Raw genomic sequence first — 18,402 nt, 5'->3', positions numbered from 1 at the left:
TTGACATGCAATATACATGCTTCAGCTCAATTTGAATTCTGAAAGTTGATCAAACTTAGCTCTGTTTTGTTTTGAAATCGGTTAGGTAGAAATGGTTGATTCATTTTATCGCTGACTGTACTTTTTTTTCCAAGGGCAAGTAATACTCATCGAGACGTTTCTAAATACCCCAAACATAGTAAGTTTACGCTATTTCATCACAGAGTACTCATAGACATCTCCAGTCTCCATCATCAGATCAGCTTCAAGTCACCATAATATTGCATTGTCATGGGGTTCTGATATGTGTGCAAAGTTTCAGCTTAATCAGAAATCGGGAAGTGGGTCAAATTAAGCTTCTACGTTTTGATGCACACTAACATACTAACAAGTGAAGTAGAATAAAAGCTTTTAAAAATGATAAGGAACTCAAAATACGTATACAATTTATCAAGTCAAAACTCCTGAGTCGTGGATATTTTCTATGTATATTACTTGTAGCATGAATTTATATCGTCGCCTAGAACCCATATTTAGTATTCGTACAAGCTATGGTGAGTTTGGGGACTTTGGGGCTAGGTTGACCTGTGTAAGGTTTCCCAACAATAGTTTTACATTATTTATTTATTCATATGATCACTTTAGTCTTCAATTAGATCTTGTGTATTTCTATTTAATCGAATAATGAAAAGTATAACTAGGCAAGCAACTTTTGATTTCATACATAAAAAGGTACAGAAATAAATTCTTGATTATTTATTTATTTATTATGGGCCTATTGTGTCCCAATGCTGGGTAAAGGCCTCCGGAAATCTAGACATAATTTAAATAGTTTATAGTCTATACTCTCAGTGCATTTGTAAGAATAATAAAATGAATATTTTACATAGGAAAATATAGTAAAAACTACGATTAGTGTTTATAATTAAATTTACTTGTGTTTATCATGTCACTGTTTTGACCCATATTACATTAATTATTAAATATTATATTTTATATCTTATTTACGCTTGACCACTTAATACTAGGAGTTTAAAATACTTATTCTTATAAATATAACCACAAATAACGACTAGGTAAGACCTTCGTTGTACGATTTGAACTTGAAAGTTTGGCGTATTTTTCTAAAGAGATGTTGTAACTTCTGTTTTTCTTAAATCCGGTACGTTAAGAGTAAAATGTCTATTGCAATTGCAAGCTAGGGAACCACCTAGTTCAGTTTTAGCTATACAAATATTTGGAGATCTGAATTTTTCTTTTGCCTTTTTCTTCTTTTTGGATTTTGTCATTGCATGATTAGCATAAATAACTCCGTTGTCTTCGGTAAGCGCTTCTTCTTTGCATAAATATCCGTTTGTAAGACTGGGAGCTATTGGGTAAGAAGGTATTGGTGTGATCCAATCTTCAGTGAATATTGCATTCGTCTTTTGGACGGTTTGGGGGAAGGTCGTGTCAGAATCTTGTTCGGTGTTGATTCGTTGTGACATCCACACGTAACGAGCCATGAGTTCTTCTGGACCCCAAAGTCTAGATGATCTGAAGGAAGATGCAATTTTCTGCAACAAGATTAAAATTATTTTTCTCAAACATGCAATGAAATATTGTCTTTACGTTCCTTAAAATGGGCTGGGAAGTATCGCTTTTTGGGCGCAACAACTCGAGAGGACTGTAAAGGGATTTCATATTATTTTTCAAGCCTGCAAAGTAACTTTTTTTATAAAATATTGTCCTTTAGAGCATTTTTTTTTATTTCATTGTATGTTTGAGAAAAGCACTATACATGCCTCGGCGTGAAAACGGATTCCCGGCCTCGTATCCCTATCCGGCCTCGCTCGCACGCTTGCTCGGCCGTATATACCCACTTGGCCGGAAATCCTCATTTTCCCGGCCTCTGATGTAATGTACTATTACTTCCTCGTAATTTTAGCATGAATGTAACATTAAATTTTCTTATAAATATTTGACCTTTTTTATACACATTGTCTCTTGTTTGTGTCAGGTTACTGGTCTCAAGTTGAAACAACAAAGGAAAAACTTAACAGACGGTGCCTTTATTTATCTTTTTACTTTTTATCCAAATTAGCACATGAGCTGTCACATAAATGTACTTACTGATAACTGATAATAATATCAAAGTAATGACGACTAATTATTTTCTTAAAACTCAGGACATATAAGTTAACTGTAACACATTGATAAATGATGTTAAGTATACTTAACTATGAACAAAGTAGATTATTGTTACTTACTGCTAAGTTTAACACTCTTTTTCAATGACAGAATACGAGGCAGACATCAATGTTCCCGAAAAACAAAACAAAGAAATGAGACTTCTAAAGTTTTTTTTTATTTTTTTCAATGATAATAAAATATGTTTATAAAAGTAATGACGACTAATTATTTTCTTAAAACTCAGGACATATAATGTTAACGTCACTAACACATTGATACAAATGAAACTCACATTAAACAGTGTGATTGCTAAGTTTAAACAGTTTTTTGTAATACCTAAAATATGTTTATAAAATAAACAGAAAACTAACCGAAACTAAGTTAAATTGTTCCTCTTGAGCCACAGCTATCGCCGCCATGACGACGAGAACCACCAGTATGCCAACGAAAACCCCGCTCATTGGCCACAGCGACATGTTTTGGTTCCAGGTGGTATGCAGCAGGACTTTCAGCCACCACCCGGAGACGCCGACAAGGAGGATTGGTGCCAACGCCCACGCCACTATCCAGATCAAAGGTAGTTTCGTGCCAGTCAAGAATTCTATATCTAATCTTAGGTAATGCCAACCTGAAAATAGAATTTTATAATAAAATAGAAACATACGAGCAACTGTTTCAAATTTTATATAGTGTGTAAAATTATGAATTGAAAATAGTTTTTTTTATTACACCAACTGAAGATCAATTTTGCTATTCGAAAACGGATAGCGAAATTGCATTTTATCCACTAGAGTGCAAAGTAATTTCATACTAAAAATTTAACTTGATGCCTAGTAGAATTTACCTATAAATAATTAATTTGAATCATAAATATTGTGAATAGATTGCTAGATTTCATTTAGTTTGATGTTTTATAGTCAGTATTTTATTCGTGTTGGTGTGGTGAAAAATGTTGTGTTTCACTCGGGGGCAAAGTTTGTTTAACATACGTGCCTTGAAACCCTCGCAACGCTCAAGATTCCACTTTATTCCACTTCCCCTTGTAAAACAAATAACTATTCCCCTTTTGAAATTACCCGAGCATTTTTGTGCTTCGAAATTACCCCAATGCACTTACTAAGTGCTTTTCAGTGAAATATTTCCTATTTCATTAGAGTTTTCTTTTTCAAAGTTTTCTTTCACGATAAAGGCTGGTTTTAGTCACGCTGACTTTTGGCAGCCATATATGTATGATGTTTGCGATGATGTTGTGATATTTGTTGAGGAAGCGTTTTAGAATTACACTAAAAAGTGAGCGCTGTCGATCCTTGGATCAACTGCTGCCAGTTGCTCGCCGCTGATAGTCACCGTGACACTAAAGCATGCTAAAATTCCTAATAATGGGTCTGTACTACAATTATAGGTATTATAATATACATGCTTACTATAAATAAACACAAATCCAACGATTTCCACGGCAGTAGTAAACGCTGCAAGTACGGGTACTACCAGTTCGTCTAAAACCGTGGCTACTTTGAGACCCTTCAGGAGAACGCCGATGGTTAACGTGGTGCCTACAGCTGACGACGCAGTTGCCACTAGTCGCCAGTGGTCGTTGAACGAGCGACTGAGCTTGCTGAATACCGTAAAGAGGAGCAGCAACTGAAATAGAAAATATATTTATGTATTTATTAATGTCATGAATCTTTATACAACAAGTATTATTTTTATTTACAGGTTTTTCATTATTTTACACCCGGGAAGCATTGGGTCCCTAATCTTTGGGAGGTTTGTGGAGCCATAGCCAATAGCGCAGAGCACCTTTGATTCATTTCACATTAAAAGTACCTACGGGATATATTAGTCAGATCGATTCCATTCCCGAAAATATCGTCACTACTTTGAAAAAAACTCGTATCTCACGTTGCTTCTCAAAGTTAAAACGCAGTAAGTCTATATGCATTCCATACAATACATACTTACTACAATTTTCTTTTCATTGACAGACGTAGATACAAGTTTTTTAAAAAGTAGTGACGATATGTAATGCGTGGTGCGGTAGCTATATTCTACTACTTTAACTTTCAAATATTAAAGTCTAATAATGATACAAAACTTATGTTACTATTTAAAATAAATATTTATAACACTTACCACAGTGATTATGCCAGACAATACCACAATCCCAAACGCCAATAACGGCCACTCCTTACTCCTGTTTTCTGTCGCTGAAGACTGATATATTACTACTAAAATTGATACGAAGCTTGTATCTTTTGTGCTTTCTCCACCAATTGACTCCCACAAAAATACCCAAAGCCATCCTGTTATTAAATTAATTATAATTATTATAATGGCCGTCCTGAAATCGTATAAAAATGGAATCAATACTCAGAAAAATACAATTATAATAATTTTAGCTTCGGATACGTTTGAAATTAATAACTGTTTTAGCTTAGATACTACTCAAGATTTGTATGAAATTCAACAAGACTAAAGATGTAGATCCAATCAAGTTATCAATCACATTGTATCCAAATTGGATTACCTAGGTACCGATACCGGTTATTATTAAATCTCTATACAAAATAGTATAATTCAAAAACTCTTTTACATTGATTTCAACGTCGCCGTAGCACCAAGCGAAAGTGTAAATGTAAGGTGGACTTATAGATTATCATTTACAAAAAGTCAATTTAAATTTCATGGTTAAATTTATCAAATCGCACGTTGTCGTAAATTACAGGATTATACGAGTAGTTGTCAAATAATAAATGATAGGTAATTACCATCGGACATCAGAATGTCTGTACACCGTCCCACCAGCGCTTATTAAGTATCCTCCAGCAACTTGCGTCGATAATAAGGCTTGTACCATCGCACTTTGCCAAATAAAAGGCTCAGCTAACACGTTCCATTGCTCGCAATTTTCGAGCATAGAAAAAAGTACATTACCGTTGGACAAAAATGTGCAAAGCACTATAGCAATCACCAGTGTGATGGGTCCGAGGATACTAAGTGTTACTTTTAGTGATTTTCGTAGACGATATAATCTGAAAATTAAATGCATTTTAAGTGAGAAAAAAATATGAAAATTTAAGCTTACCTATTGAAAATAGAATGTCGTAATGTTAACTGTTAAAATAATAGTACATTACTACAGAGGCCGAGGTATGTATAGTGCTTTTCTCAAACATGGTATGAAATAAATAAAGTCTACTGAAAATAGTAACTTTGGATGGCTGTATCTCCTAAACGGTGCGTCGTAGCGCAAAAATAATCGAATTTTCGTTCCCCTTTGTGTTAGAGTAATTATTTATTAATGCCTTATTTTGATTTATCTTACTGTCATTTATGATGAAAGTATTAAAGAATATCAATTGACTAATAGTAGTCACTGGGTTTCCGCCATGTTGGAATGTTATAAAAATGGCGGACAAGCAGTGACGGGGGCCAGTTCGAGTACAGACGAGTAGTAGTGAAGAAGTCTTGAATTATTTATTGTAAATTGGTTGTTAATATGTTTGTTATAAGTGAATAAAGTAAATGTGATGGTACAAGTAATAGTTTTCATCATCAATCTGGTAATATCCCCAACAGTTCAGAAGTTGGACGAAACAAAAATCGATAAGATTTTTGCCACGCCGCACAAGTGTAAGGTTTTTTTTTTTTAGTCAAAATAATGTAACGGATTTATTTAACGAAACGTGCATTTAAATTGCTTTGGTAAGTGAGACATGTATTATATTTATTTCTTAAAATTAAACTTCATGTTCTGAAACTGGTTTGATAATCTACCCTCATGGCAGTATAAATTGATGAACTCTCATTATTGTTTTATTTAAAAGATGACTTACTTTTGTACCTAAAAATCTTTTTACAAAAGGTGTGTAACATTACATTGCCCATTAGTTATTGAAACACATAAATCTGATAACTATATGACTAGTATATTCTGGATACACAATAAGCGCCGTCATATGATACGTCATTCAGTTTGTGACAGTAAAATTTCATAAATTAATTGGCATAAGGAAATCGTGGAATTATGAGTAAAGTAAATTTGTATCTTATCAATAGAAATAAAGTTCTGATTAAACGACTGCTTTATTTAACGATGCCTCGAGTTGTTAAACACAAGCCATTTTATGTTGTTTCCGAAAAGTGGTGTAATTTATTCCAACGAGGCAATTGTCCTGCTGTTGTATTCTGTTATTATAATATAATTATACATATTCGAGCTTATCAAGTTATACAGATCAGATAAACAATTAAACATTCATGCTGAATGAAATACGCTGTGTAAAATATGTTCTCATAAAGTACTTCAATAATTTAATCCCTCGTGTCCGGTAACACAAGATTGGTAAAAATTATGTATACTTATGAAAAGTTGATCTCAATTCAAACTGAGAATTATAATGCAGTTCTTAATTTTGATATTTAATGCTTTAAGTACGATTTTGAACAAAAACGATTCCTGTTCATTTGCAAATACATATTTAATAGTGAATTTAACATATTATATTAACCGTTAAAATTGAAGTTGTGCAATTGTGGGTAGTTTAATTCTGTTAAGTACTGAATTTAAATAAACAACTTTGATAATAAGGTTGCCAATCCCTGGTATGAATAATGGAGAGTAAGTTGTATCTCTAATCATCTTCAGATATTTTATGATAACTCGTTATAAAAATGTTTAGCGTTTTAAAGTTTTAAAACTCAACGAATTGTAATGTGTTGTTTTTCAACGTTTTATTTCACGAATTGGACTGATTGATCTCATTTTGATTGTTGACGGTATGCTACCACATTTATGAATACTATTTTATAATGGCCAGTGATGGCAGAATTATTTAATCAAAGTAACGTATAAAACAAAATTCTTCGCATTTTACCATGGTGATCATGAGTGATAATTCGATGGGAAATCGAAAAATTACATCTATGGTGTGAATAAATATCATTAAGACATGTTTCAGACTATTAGTAAATAAAGTAATATCTGTTTGCTTCTTAAGAATAACGATTCAATCTTGATATGCTTATATATTATGGTGCATGTGACATGACATGGGTGATGGTCACATGTAGTCATATGTAGAGTCATATGTAGAGTCATATGTAGAGTCATATGTAGAGTCATATGTAGAGTCATATGTAGAGTCATATGTAGAGTCATATGTAGTCATATGTAGAGTCATATGTAGAGTCAGTCATATGTAGAGTCAGTCATATGTAGAGTCAGTCATATGTAGAGTCAGTCATATGTAGAGTCAGTCATATGTAGAGTCAGTCATATGTAGAGTCAGTCATATGTAGAGTCAGTCATATGTAGAGTCAGTCATATGTAGAGTCAGTCATATGTAGAGTCAGTCATATGTAGAGTCAGTCATATGTAGAGTCAGTCATATGTAGAGTCAGTCATATGTAGAGTCAGTCATATGTAGAGTCAGTCATATGTAGGTCATAGAGTCATATGTACGCGTAAACTCGAGTATTTTGGCCCCAGTATAAAATAATGACTTGAGCCAGGGTATTGCACAATGAATCGTATCTTGTGGAATAAATGGTTGACGCACGCGGATGGACGTGCGGGATTTAGAGCGCGTGGATGAACGTGCGAGATTTAAAGCGCGTGGATGAACGTGCGAGATTCAAAGCGCGTGGATATACGTGCATAACATTTAAGCACGTTGATGAACGTGAAAGACTTTCATTTCAACCTTTATAAATACATGAAACATGAATATAAAAGTACAACATAAATGACTGTGCCTTAATATCAGAATGTATATTATTTGCGACTTTTGATTGGATAAAGCAGTACAGCAATAATTACATATTTATCTTTTGGCTACGTGTAATACGTGTATCCAGTTCTTTACATGTTTTATAGTCTTAGGTGATCAAGAATAAAGTAACAAAAAAAGAGACTTTATTGATAACATATAAAACTTATTACCTAGAAGGTTTAGCTCGTAAAATATTAAAAGTGAAGTACTTAAACTTTGTATCGGTTATGAAGAGACCTATTAGATTTAAAATAAAATCGTTACTAACGACTAGTTTCCCTTTCATAGATAAAAGAAATAAATTGAAAATGTGCAATTTGAAATCTAGAGAGCAAACATTAATAATCTTTTGTCTTTAAATTCGCGATAGCTCTTCATGAAAAGAAAATATATACTTGCTTTATGTGTGAATAGATCTTTTGATAATTAAATGAATTGCTTACCACTTGCGGCTTGTAATCAGCGCGAATAAAGATACGTCGGATATCGTATTTGGTTTTTCATACGACACGGTATTTATAAAAAAAAAGAGATTATGTATATAATGTCTGACGGGTGTCGCTATTGTTGACCTGTAACCTAAATAGTATATGTACAAAGAGTTTTTCTATTTTGGCATACTATTGCATCAATCTTAGCTAGTACCTAAAATAATAATAATAATAACAGGATAAAAAATAATAATAATAAGGACCTACACCGTAGTCGTGTACTTGCGATTAGTCTTAAATGGTTGCGTAATATAATATGTTTACGTTACAAATGGTAAATATTAACTAGGCGCGATATTTTATTGACAGGTCATTTGAGTATTTAAAGATTCTGTAAATGTGTATGATATATACATCTGAAAAATCTTGAATATAATTACTCAGTATATATAAATCGATACATTATGACTTATTGAATTGATTACCGAACCATAATCGTTTTACCATAATTTCGAAGACAGTCGAAATTATGTTCCTAAAGAAAGTGTTGCAAGTTTCAGATCAAGGACCGAGGAGCGTCCAGGTGAAAGGGCCAGGGTCTGGTATTCGTTTACCACCCAGGAGTGCCCAGGTGAGAGGGTCGGGGTGTAGATTCACTTCCGACCCAGGAGTGCCCAGGTGAGAGGGTCAGGGTAAAGATACCTCTGTTTCGATCGTCCACCGTGGGTCCTCATACGCTGGCATGGTATGCGAGCTTGCGTCTGGCGGCGCAATGTCCGGCGTCCGTGATGAGCAGCATCGGCAGCACTATCCAGGCTGACAGAGCTTGGGTGGCCCATGATGCTGTTGCAGCGGACGGGTACATCATGTTGCCAAAGCCCGTGGCGGCACGGGAATTTCATTCAATCGTGTGATGAGGTGGTGATGTCATAAAACCGTGTAAATGTGTTCTTTTTGCTTGTTTCGCGAGCGAAGTGTGAAGTGAAGTGTTGCATTGTTTACTTAAATATGTTTATAACTTGTGAAATTAATTTAATTATCATAATTTAATTAGATGTAATGAATTCAATTGGATGTAATGAATTTAATTAGATGTAATTAATTTAATTGTATCGAAGTTAATGTTATTCATATATTTATTTTTCACGGGCCTATATTTCTTGATAAGATTTATGGAAATATTTAAAAATCCATTTTATAGGATATCGTAATTATGGGGTAAAGGTATCGGTATGAAGTGAAGTGATGTTTTGTGTTTCTATTGTTTAAGAATTATTTCAAATGCATATTATACTACACTTTTATAATCTTTTTCTTGTATAAACTGATATTGTCTTTCTTTTGAATTATTTCACATTAAGTTTTGGCGAAGGGTCTCGCCTCGAACAGGATGGCCGAGCTGTTAGAGTAATTATTTATTAATGCCTTATTTTGATTTATCTTACTGTCATTTATGATGAAAGTATTAAAGAATATCAATTGACTAATAGTAGTCACTGGGTTTCCGCCATGTTGGAATGTTATAAAAATGGCGGACAAGCAGTGACGGGGGCCAGTTCGAGTACAGACGAGTAGTAGTGAAGAAGTCTTGAATTATTTATTGTAAATTGGTTGTTAATATGTTTGTTATCCATCCATACTAATATTATAAATGCCAAAGTAACTCTGTCTGTCTGTCTGTTACGCTTTCCCGCTTAAACCACGCAACCGATTTTGATGAAATTTGGAACAGACAATCTTTAGACCCTGAGACAGAACATAGGCTACTTTTTATTTCGAAAAAAAGGGATGAAGGGGTTGAAAAAGAGGTTGAAAGTTTGTATGGGATTTCTTAATTTTAAAAGATAAAACCATGAAACTTTATATTTTAGCACTTGATAAGAAATCATTAAACATCTTGATAAGGTCGAACGCGATTAATTAACATTATTTTTACCTTTTTTCTTTTTTTTTTGTGTGTCGTGCGGTGGGAAATAAACATTAACTAAAAGCGGGTAGATTATATTTATTTGTCTACCCCGAACATTTATATAAATTAATATCGGGTAGTTTTGTGTTGTTTACATCTCCGGTGACATTTTGCTGGGACGTCAGTCTTCCGCCACCAGGGCCAGTGCAACCTGGCCGAAACGTTGGGAAAAAAAGGTAAAAATAATGTTAATTAATCGCGTTCGACCTGTATGTGACTTTAAATATGTGTACAAAGCGCGAGAACTTAAAGTGTTATCTTGATAAGGGATAGGGATAGCGATAGGGATAGCGATAGGGAAAGCGATAGGGATAGCGATAGGGATAGCGATAGCGATAGGGATAGCGATAGCGATAGAGATAGCTTAGCGATAGCGTTAGCGTTAGCGATAGCGATAGCGTTATCGATAGCGTTAGCGATAGCGTTAGCGATAGCGTTAGCGATAGCGTTAGCGATAGCGATAGCGTTAGCGATAGCGTTAGCGATAGAGATAGCGATAGGGATACGGATACGGATACGGATACGGATGCGGATACGGATAATATGGGTATCGTTAGAGGGATACGGATAATCGGTCGGCGGTCTCTTACAATCAATGTGCTGAAGACGATCGTTGTTTGCTTGCTTGAAGATTACGTTTGCGATAAGTATAAGCAAAATGTAAAAAATTGTAAGGGATAATAGAAAAAAGTACTTTTTACCCACCGATCATAGTGTCGAAATACGGGCTATGTGGGATGTTTATAAAGGTTTCCCCAGCGTATATAGAATTACCTACGCTGTGGTTGATATGTAATATTTCTACAATCATTGCAAGCAAAAGTATTATGTGCAATCGAAATAATCGCAGATAAATATACCTACAGAGAAACCTACGGATCCAAATGAAAATCTTAATGAATACTTTTATTACGCGGGCGAAGCCGCGGGTAAAAGCTAGTAAGTGAATAAAGTAAATGTGATGGTACAAGTAATAGTTTTCATCATCAATCTGGTAATATCCCCAACATTTGATTCCCTGTATACGCTTATAAAAAAACAAAAAGTTAAAAAAAAATAAAAAAAAAAAAACGAAAAAATTTTTTTTTTGTATGTTTGTATGTTTGTTTTTATGAAAACGCACCCAAAATCAATTATAGTTTTTTTTTTAATTGGCTAAATACCTGGATATTATGTCACAATTATCTGTGTTTGGAAATTAAAAAAGAAGACTTTGCCGGCCTTGGCCTGCAAGGTTTGTATGAAATTTCATTATCTATCAATCGTCCTAGCCGCACCTGCAACGTCATACTTCGCTGCCAATTATAAGGCACATAACATCAATATTTCATACCATGTTTGAGAAAAGTTATGTTTTAACGCTTCCGACGCCTACGGTTTTGAAAATAATGATCACTGAATAGGCACATAGCTTTAAATTAGTATTAAATATTTGACTTTTTCTCCATCTCAATCATTGTTTTTCATGAAGTATCCGAGGTGTGATTGGGAATAAATAGGAATTAACCTTCATTACCTACCTACATTATTACTTATTACCTAATTGTAATATTTTCGGCACTCGTTCCCACAACACAAATACTATAATGGTAATTGTATTTTAGAAATAGGTACCTAATAAAATAACACTATGTTACGTACTGTGGCAATTGTCTCCTTGCTCAACCCAGGTGACTTAGCACCCTCGTTAGCAATAAAATTACAATGATATTACTCACAAAATGGGCACGAAGAACCATAAAATAAATATAATTATGGCCATTATCCCGAAGTACTGCGGGTACATTGTAAATGGCGCCAAAAATGTTGAACTGAAAAATAACGATACAGGTTAAGGTGTCATTAAATTAGAGTGGAAATGGGTCTCTTAGAAGTGATTTATGTGGGATATATTTTATTTCAACGGGATGTAGAGGAATTCAACTCGAAATAGAGACTCTCCACTTAATATTTTGTATTTAACATCAATATGTAGTAGACGACTGGGCGTAAAATCACAATATAGACTATGAATAAAATTATCAGAGTCAAATAGACACTCAAGCGTAAATTAAAACTTACTTGAAACATTCGGACGCATTCATTTTGTTTTCATAGCCGTGCTGTAAAACAGAAACAAATAAATTATTCATCTGGTAATTTAAATTTTCGAATGAGCAATGACGACACTCTTGAAACTTGATCGCTGTGCATGAAATTGCAAATTGGTTCCAAAAATGTAATGTATCTCTTGTCACACTTCACTTTACTTTCTTTTTGTGTTCATGATACCAATTATTTTTAAGGTTCTGTACCAAAAAGGTATAAAAGGAATCCTTGTTGCGTGACTCTTTCCATCTGCTTGTCTGTCTGTCACAAGGCGAAATAGCATGCGAAATACAAGGCTAATAGGACTACTTATAGTAACGTACAGTACACCTCTCCGAAAGCATGATAATTAAACTGTAAGTAAGTACCTATTTTATTTGTTGTCAAAGATTCCTGAGCTTTTAGTCCAAGTAAACTATTGTGTGTTTAATGAACATTTATATTTGAATGAATTAAAATGACTTACTGGCGTTATTTGCAGCTTTGTACAATCCTTCAAAGGGAAAGATCCTTTCCCTATCCAGATCAGGTATGCTGCTGATAGAGCTACGTACATCATGGTGTACACACAGCAAATGTATGACGTTATCACTTTCAGGTGACCCACACCTGAAATTGTAAACAAAAACAATTTATCATTGTCATGTGTATGTACAATTCTATGTCTAATAACACATTTTATTTATAAATACGTATTTTGAAGACCCTTGGTGAGTGTTAATTGACCTTTTTAGGGTTCCGTAGTCAACTAGGAACCCTTATAGTTTCGCCATGTCTGTCTGTCCGTCCGTCCGTCCGCGGATAATCTCAGTAACCGTTAGCACTAGAAAGCTGAAATTTGATACCAATATGTATATCAATCACGCCAACAAAATGCAAAAATAAAAAATGGAAAAAAATGTTTTATTAGGGTACCCCCCCTACATGTAAAGTGAGGGCTGATATTTTTTTTCATTCCAACCCCAACGTGTGATATATTGTTGGATAGGTATTTAAAAATGAATAAGGGTTTACTAAGATCGTTTTTTGATAATATTAATATTTTCGGAAATAATCGCTCCTAAAGGAAAAAAAAGTGCGTCCCCCTCCCTCTAACTTTTGAACCATATGTTTAAAAAAAATGAAAAAAATCACAAAAGTAGAACTTTATAAAAACTTTCTAGGAAAATTGTTTTGAACTTGATAGGTTCAGTAGTTTTTGAGAAAAATACGGAACCCTACACTGAGCGTGGCCCGACACGCTCTTGGCCGGTTTATTTTAGAACTGGTTTAATATAACTGAAGGTGCCTTAAGGTTAATCTTTTTCCAGGTATTTTTACGTGGACTGTGTAGACTCTAACTTATGCCCCTACTAGCTTTTTCCCGCGGCTTCGCTCGTGTTAGAAATAGATAAAAAGTATCCTATGTCACTATCCATCCCTTCAACTATCTCTACCTAAAAAATCACGTCCAGTCGTCGCTCCGTTTTGCCGTGAAAGACGGACAAACAAACAGACACACACACTTTCCCATTTGGGTGAATTTCTCAGCGTGATTTTTTTGTGGCGGAGCTGAAATTCATTGTGTGGGCTAATTGTTTCCGGGTTTTTATTTTTTTTATGAAAACCAATCCTAAAATACTACCTTCGGCAACATTGCAAATTGTTACAAGTGTTATGTATATTTATTGAAAAATAATTTTCCATCGAAATTCTAATTTTGGTGTAGCGTCCAGAGCCTGTTTTTAGCGGATTATTGCTATGGTAAATCCAGTAAATCCGCAGCTATAAAGATAACTTGCCATAACTTAATTTTTTATTACATTAAGTATATTTTAAGATGACATAAGTCAATATTATTATACAATTTGACACTTATAACTGAGCACCAAAAGTTGTCCGGGGGAAAGAACGAATTTTGGTGGTAAGTATTGAAATCATTTTTATGGTTAAACGAGACGCAGCAAGACGAACAAACGTGTCGTAACATGGCCATTCAGGTTCGTTCCTACATTTAAACATGACACAAGTGTCATACCTTGCTGGATTGGTCCGCCCCACACAAAAATATCTAATGTTGGTGGGTCGTAATACTTTTTCCACCAAAATTGCATAAATTTTGGTGGTGAACATATTGAGGGCAGTAACGTTTTTGTTTCTATTTGAAAAGTATTTATTACATGTTAAAAGTTTATTATTTCAAGTAGAAAATAATATAAAAATGAATAAAAGGCTTTATTTTTGATTTTATTTTTTATTTTTATGGGTAGACCAATTTTGGTGGCGACCATGTCATTGAAATCGTAATTTCTCTAAAACTACTTATTATAATGAAAGGCCATTGATACATAACATTGCTAATAATTAGTTATGTAACATCAGTACATAATTTCAACAAAAATTACAAAACTAAAAAAATCCACCAAAATTAGGCAAATTTCGAGTATGTTGAAATTCACCCATTTATAATATTAGTGTGAATAGTATGAATATTCATTTATGAATCTTAACGTGATATCTTTTTATTTTAGTATCTATATTACAGGTTTCTGTGAAGGAAAACATATGTATGTGATGTCGCCTATTCGCATTGGGCTAGCATGGGCTAGATCCTGTCTTGTTTCTATAGCCCATGAGACGAGACATAGCAGTCCCCAGCAGATATTTTTTTAGGTACGTTTCTACAGAATAGATCCGACCTGCCTCATATACACCTAGAAGCGGAAAACGAGCGACATGAGAGTGAGCAAGAACAGAACAACAGTAAAAGGACGACTCAGTAGTTACTCTCCGGCAGCGGCGACGCGAAAGGTGCCTACTGCCATGGGGTCTCATCCGGAACATCGTATAATTAATGTCAAACCAAAATCATAGATGGCGCAACGTGCCACGATTAGCCATTATGACCTATTTATTCAATAAATTTAAAGGTCTCAAAGGTATTATTTTAGTCTCATGCATTAAGAATATCATTAATTTAATACACAAATCCACAAAAACACGAATTCAATGCAATATTTTTCAAAATTCGAATCTAAAATTTATTACACGACTGAATACAACATCAGCAAACTCGCATTGAACGTTATTGAGTCGTCTAAGTATTATTACCTCTCGTCACTAGATGGAGTGACTGTGCATAACGTACGTGATATAATTGGAATAGCCACTTGAGTGCGGGCTAGTCATACGCTCAAAAAACCAGTGTAAGGGCGCTCTCCGGAACCATGATCTTCTTACGCGTCTGGACGGCACATTTTAGACTGGTTACTTAGCCGTATTCAACTCGTGTGCACTCCGTAACCACATGGTATCGTTAATGAAACTTATGAATGAATGGCGTTGTTGGTAAAACGAAAAGCAATATGTGAAGCCTGGCGTCCACTAAGCGATTCGTCACTAATGCACGCACTTTCATAACAAATTCAGAAGGCGAATTAACTCTTAGGAGGATACAATACCGAAGCACGAATTCAAATTTCAGATTTTTAGGTCTTTATCGCCGTCGCGCTGACGGGGGTGGAACCCACAGAGAGGCCCTGTGTGCGTGCGCCACGCGTCCGCCGCCGGCGCAAGTAGCTACTCGCGATCGAGCGCTCTCTATATTTCTCTAGTTTCGGACTTCTGATGCGAAAGTGGCTTTCTGCGGGCAGCCGAGCGGCACCGCCCCCGACTGCGCGATGGAAATAAACACAAAAATCACAAATTTGAATTCGTGCTTGCCTACCTTATCGTGTTAGTTCTTCATTATTAATAAATCATTTTAATTGTTGAATGTTGATTAGAACTGTTATCTGGGACATTTTTATTTTTGTCACAGTTGTACGTCCACCCGACTTTTTTGAATTTGGAAATTTTTATGTGGTTTCCACTCAGAATCGCGAGCTCCTTCACTCCTAATAGGAGAAAAAAGTCTCCCAAGTTTTTTCCCATTCCGTTACCATTTTTTCATACATTTTGTATGGCAGTAACGGAATGGAAGGTTTGAAAAATGTATAGATATCTTAAGACATTTTTTTTACTTCCTATCAGGCAGGATCGAAAGACCTTGAGATTCTGAGTATGAATCGCGTAAAAAACACCCATGTTACAAAAAAAGAAGGGTGAACAACTTTAAAAAAAATGGCTCATCTGGCCGGCAGCCATAAGGCCATAACAGATAATAGTAATTATGTGTTGAAATGAAATGAAAATGAAATATTAATTTTTCAAGTAGGCATAATATTACAATGAACATGTGAACGTCAAGTTTAAGTAAATAACTAATTTCGGTGTTTTTCTCAATTTCATGAGTAAAAATTACTCTAGACAATGAAATAAAACTATGGAAACGTTAATTAATCCGTTTCCATAATTTTATTTCATGAGTAACTATCGCGGTAACCGAAGACAATATTACTCTAGAAAATGTTTTGTCAAATACCTAGCTACATTACCTTTTATTTTTTATATTAAGTACATGTATTTGTTTACTTAATAATATACATTTCCATATCTATAAATTGAAATAGATATCATACACAAAAGGAAAAACGACACCGACGACGGTTTTTTTCCCACATTTCTAATTAACTACGCGCCTGCTTTCGAGTGCTTTAAATTTTAATAAACCAACGCATTCTTTGATTGGGGGCTCGGGCCTCTCAAGGTCAGTGCAAATGTGATGCGTAGAATAGGTACTTGTATAGGTAGGTAGGGGCGCGGGGCGCGGGGCCGCGACTAAATCTTGTTCATTCACATCCGCTTGCATGTGTCGCGGATAGAGCGAGTACGTAAGCGGCGAGCACACATACTAACCGCGCGGAGGCCGTTTGCCACCCTGATGTATACCTCTATGTACCTAAATGAATTTATTAGTGTCCCTAGAGAGACCCTTACGAATAACATTCAAGTTAGTGTCAAGTGATTGACTGCACATGTCAAAACAAAAAACATTCGGAATTGGTCACACATGTGTTCAGTAATTATCTGTGGTAAAGGCGGTCACACACATGTTCAGTAATTATCTTTATTTTTTTAATAACTCGATAACCGTAAGAGTTAAGTTTCTTAGAGACATTAAATTCATTTGATCTTCCCTTAAAGTTAACGGAATTCAATAAAAACAGTGTGTATAACAAAAAACAATTTTAATATGCTGCATTAATATGCTGTAAGCGCATGCTGTTCTTATAAAAAACCGGCCAAGAGCGTGTCGGGCCACGCTCAGTGTAGGGTTCCGTAGTTTTCCGTATTTTTCTCAAAAACTACTGAACCTATCAAAATCAAAATAATTTTCCCAGAAAGTCTTTATAAAGTTCTACTTTTGTGATTTTTTTCATATTTTTTAAACATATGATATGGTTCAAAAGTTAGAGGGGGGGGGACGCACTTGTTTTTCCTTTAGGAGCGATTATTTCCGAAAATATTAATATTATCAAAAAACGATCTTAGTGAACCCTTATTCATTTTTAAATACCTATCCAACAATATATCACATTTGTTGGAATAAAAAAAATATCAGCCCCCACTTTACATGTAGGGTGGGGGGGGGTACCCTAATAAAACATTTTTTTCCATTTTTCATTTTTGCACTTTGTTGGCGTGATTGATACATATTGGTACCAAATTTCAGCTTTCTAGTGCTAACGGTTACTGAGATTATCCGCGGATGGACGGACGGACGGACAGACAGACATGGCGAAACTATAAGTGTTCCTAGTTGACTACGGAACCCTAAAAATGGCAAAGTCACTATAAGCGTGCCGTTCAGATTTGAGGAGTTTAGGTTCTGGCCATCATCAGCAGTTCCACTGCACCAAATGTCACTGTTCTGGTCGAAAGTGCATGCTGTTCTTATTAAAATACCAAAGTCACTATAAGCGTGCCGTTCAGATTTGAGGAGTTTGGTTCTGACCATCATCAGCAATTCCACTGCACCAAATGTCACTGTTCTGGACGAAAGTGCATGCTGTTCTTATAAAAATACCAAAGTCACTATAAGCGTGCCGTTCAGATTTGAAGAGTTCCG

The 18,402-nt window shown here is 34.9% G+C and overlaps 1 protein-coding gene across 1 annotated transcript in view; it reads right to left on the bottom strand.

Moving 5' to 3' along the window:
• Positions 1-436: 436 nt before the first annotated feature.
• Positions 437-18,402, bottom strand: part of LOC125231958 (sodium- and chloride-dependent glycine transporter 2-like) — a 32,639-nt gene continuing 14,673 nt past the window's right edge. Inside the window, exons 3-10 of the mRNA XM_048137568.1 lie at positions 12,880-13,022; positions 12,387-12,427; positions 12,044-12,136; positions 4,920-5,183; positions 4,285-4,492; positions 3,576-3,792; positions 2,523-2,779; positions 437-1,535 (exon numbers count right to left, since the gene is read on the bottom strand). Coding sequence (XP_047993525.1) covers positions 1,104-1,535; positions 2,523-2,779; positions 3,576-3,792; positions 4,285-4,492; positions 4,920-5,183; positions 12,044-12,136; positions 12,387-12,427; positions 12,880-13,022 — 1,655 coding nt within the window. The 3' untranslated portion in view covers positions 437-1,103. The remainder of the gene's footprint in view (positions 1,536-2,522; positions 2,780-3,575; positions 3,793-4,284; positions 4,493-4,919; positions 5,184-12,043; positions 12,137-12,386; positions 12,428-12,879; positions 13,023-18,402) is intronic.

The sequence above is a fragment of the Leguminivora glycinivorella genome, chromosome 1 (assembly GCF_023078275.1).
Source record: "Leguminivora glycinivorella isolate SPB_JAAS2020 chromosome 1, LegGlyc_1.1, whole genome shotgun sequence".
Taxonomy (NCBI): domain Eukaryota; kingdom Metazoa; phylum Arthropoda; class Insecta; order Lepidoptera; family Tortricidae; genus Leguminivora; species Leguminivora glycinivorella.
The sequence above is the reverse complement of the archived record's forward strand: the minus strand, read 5'-3'. Positions and strand labels throughout refer to the sequence as shown.